Raw genomic sequence first — 2,683 nt, forward strand, 5'->3', positions numbered from 1 at the left:
TGATATACATAAGCAACCTTCCAGGTGAAGTGTTCATTTATAGCTAGGCCCGCAAAGAGCATTATCCATCTCACATCGGAGTAAGTAGCACAGCGGACGAAGAAGAGCAATCACTCAATCCAACTCAAGTACAACTGGTAGCCTGCAAGAAATTCACTCGTCTGCTAAGGATGTACCATATGTACTGCAGCCGCGGCATAGACGAGCTGAACATATAGAAAAACAGCCTATACCAGCAGGTCAAGATCGGAGGCAGCTGAGAGCTCCACTACCCCAACAAGGCAAAATCATGAAGAAGTAGAAAGGCTTTTGACCGAGCGATTGGGTGACTTCCAACGCAACGAGGTTACTGATGAGCCATTACGTCGAGATATAACCAATATGAACAGGTTCTCCTTCATAGACGAGATCAAGCAGGCAGAGCCTCCATGCAAGTTTAGTATGCCACATTTCACATCTTTCAAATGAGATAGAGATCCGGAGAAACGCTTAAAGCACTACCGAAGCACGATGGTCCTTTATCGGAACAATGATGCCCTTATGTGCTAGATATTCACTACCACTTTGCAAGGTGAGGCACAAGATTGGTTCCACACCTTGCCGCCACCATCCATCTAGAGTTTCGATGATTTTTCTTTGGTTTTCACCAAATATTACTCGTCTTACCGCTCGATCAAGAAGAAGTTGGACCACTTGTTTAACGTGAAGAATAACCCAAAAGAGTTGCTCTGCGACTATGTGAAGATGCTCAAAGCAGAGAAGGCGAATATATTCGAATGGGACGACTCGATAACAAGTACAACCTTCCAAAAATAACTCACAGCAGACCACCTGCTATTCAGAGAGTTGATTATGAAAGAAGATCTAGCTCTGGCAGACTCTTTCGCTCTGGCAGATAAGCATACACTTTGGGACAAGGCTCGACGAGTAAACAAGACACCTGAGCAGCCTCGGAAAGAATCGGTAGTAGCTCAAAAGAAAGAGGATGGAAAACAGTACAACAATAAGAGTAGGCAGGGGGCCAAGCGTAGGGACCGATCCCTAACTAAATGAGGCCTAACGCCTAAGAGTTACTCTAAGTTCTCAATCCCAATCCACCAAATCCTTCGAGCTGCCAAAACAATCAAAATAAGATACTTCCAAGTTAGACCACACCAAGTACTGCACATTCCACCAAGGTTCCGATCACACAACCGACGACTGCTACACTTGGAAGAATTACCTAAAGAAGCTCATAAAGGAAGGCAAAGTCGACAGATACTTGGACAAGCCAGTTACGCAGCTTAGAAGGAACATGAACAGAGACGAAGAACCGTCCAACAATATGATTTTGATCAATGGCATCTTCGCCAAATCTGACCACTTGGGGGCCACCAATAATTCCAAGAAGAAGAAGATCCAGCAGACACTATTAGTCTCACAAGTCCAGGCAGCTAATACCCAACCTGGACCTATTGTTGGTTTCACAAAATAGGATGCTGAATGCGTAGATTTCCCTCACGACGATGCATTACTAGTATATGTTCAACTGGCCCATGCCATAGTTAATAGAATGATGATGGACAATGGAAGTACAATCAACCTACTTCAACTCTCAGTAATTCAGAAGATGGGCTTGGAAAGCACAATCATACGCCGAGCGAAAGTACGCACCGGATTCAACAGACATATCTCGACTGTTATTGGCCACATCATACTTGATGTGAAAACACTACCAATTGTCTCAAAGCAGACGTTCATAAGAGTAAGCGACCTATCTCCTTACAATGGGATTCTATGGAGACATTGGCTAATAAAACCGGACGCCGTCACTTCTGTCAAGTATCAAAAACTCTGGTTCCGCATCCCGGGAGAAGGAGTCAGAGAAATAAAGTCTAACCAGGCCGCATCTCGACGATGCACTGTGCAAGTACTGACGGAATAAAAAAAGAAGACGTTTACCCCCGTAGAGGCAACCAAGGTCCAAGGGGATGACGAAGCTACCAAATAACAATTATAGCAAACGGATCAAAAATATGGTGTCCAAACCAACATGCCGGCAGACGAGACGAGATGGAAACCCAAAGAGGATGCCGAGCACATCATTCTTGATCCCCATCAATGTGATAAGACGACTAAAATTGGCTCACGTCTGAGACCAGAAGAAAATGAGGAACTCACGACTTTCCATAGGGAGAATCATGATGTCTTTGTGTGGTCACCTTCCAATATGCCTGGCATTGACCCCAAGATAGCTTGTCATAAGTTGCACATCAACCCCGCTGCCAAACTGGTAATCCAAAAGAGAAGACATTTCGCACCCGAGCGAGTAGCGATCATCAAAGCAGAAATTGACAAGCTACTGAAGGCCGGATTCATAGAAAAGGTAGCGCACTCAACATGGTTTGCCATTGTCGTGCTAGTGAAGAAGAAAGAGAAAGGCAAATGAAAGGTTTGCGTAGATTACACTGACTTCAACAAAGCATGCCTAAATGATCCTTATCCACTTCCCCGAATCGATGTTTTAGTAGATTTGACTTTTGGGAACCAGCTGCTCAATTTCTTGGACGCATACTCCGGCTACAACTAAATAACCATGTATGAGCCTAACAAAGAGAAAACCGCATTCATGATCGAGCAAAGCACCTATTCCTAAAATGTCATGCCCTTTGGCCTCAAGAACATGGGAGCCACTTACCAAAGA

At 44.5% G+C, this 2,683-nt stretch overlaps 1 protein-coding gene across 1 annotated transcript; it reads left to right on the forward strand.

Moving 5' to 3' along the window:
* Positions 1-1,294: 1,294 nt before the first annotated feature.
* LOC148698411 (uncharacterized) lies at positions 1,295-1,924 on the forward strand. Its single transcript, XM_088678034.1, has 2 exons — positions 1,295-1,429; positions 1,475-1,924. The coding sequence occupies exons 1-2, from the start codon at positions 1,295-1,297 to the stop codon at positions 1,922-1,924; spliced, it is 585 nt and encodes a 194-aa protein (XP_088534160.1).
* Positions 1,925-2,683: the final 759 nt, after the last annotated feature.

Source organism: Pyrus communis, chromosome 2 (assembly GCF_041283825.1).
Source record: "Pyrus communis isolate YQ-2024b chromosome 2, ASM4128382v1, whole genome shotgun sequence".
Lineage (NCBI taxonomy): Eukaryota > Viridiplantae > Streptophyta > Magnoliopsida > Rosales > Rosaceae > Pyrus > Pyrus communis.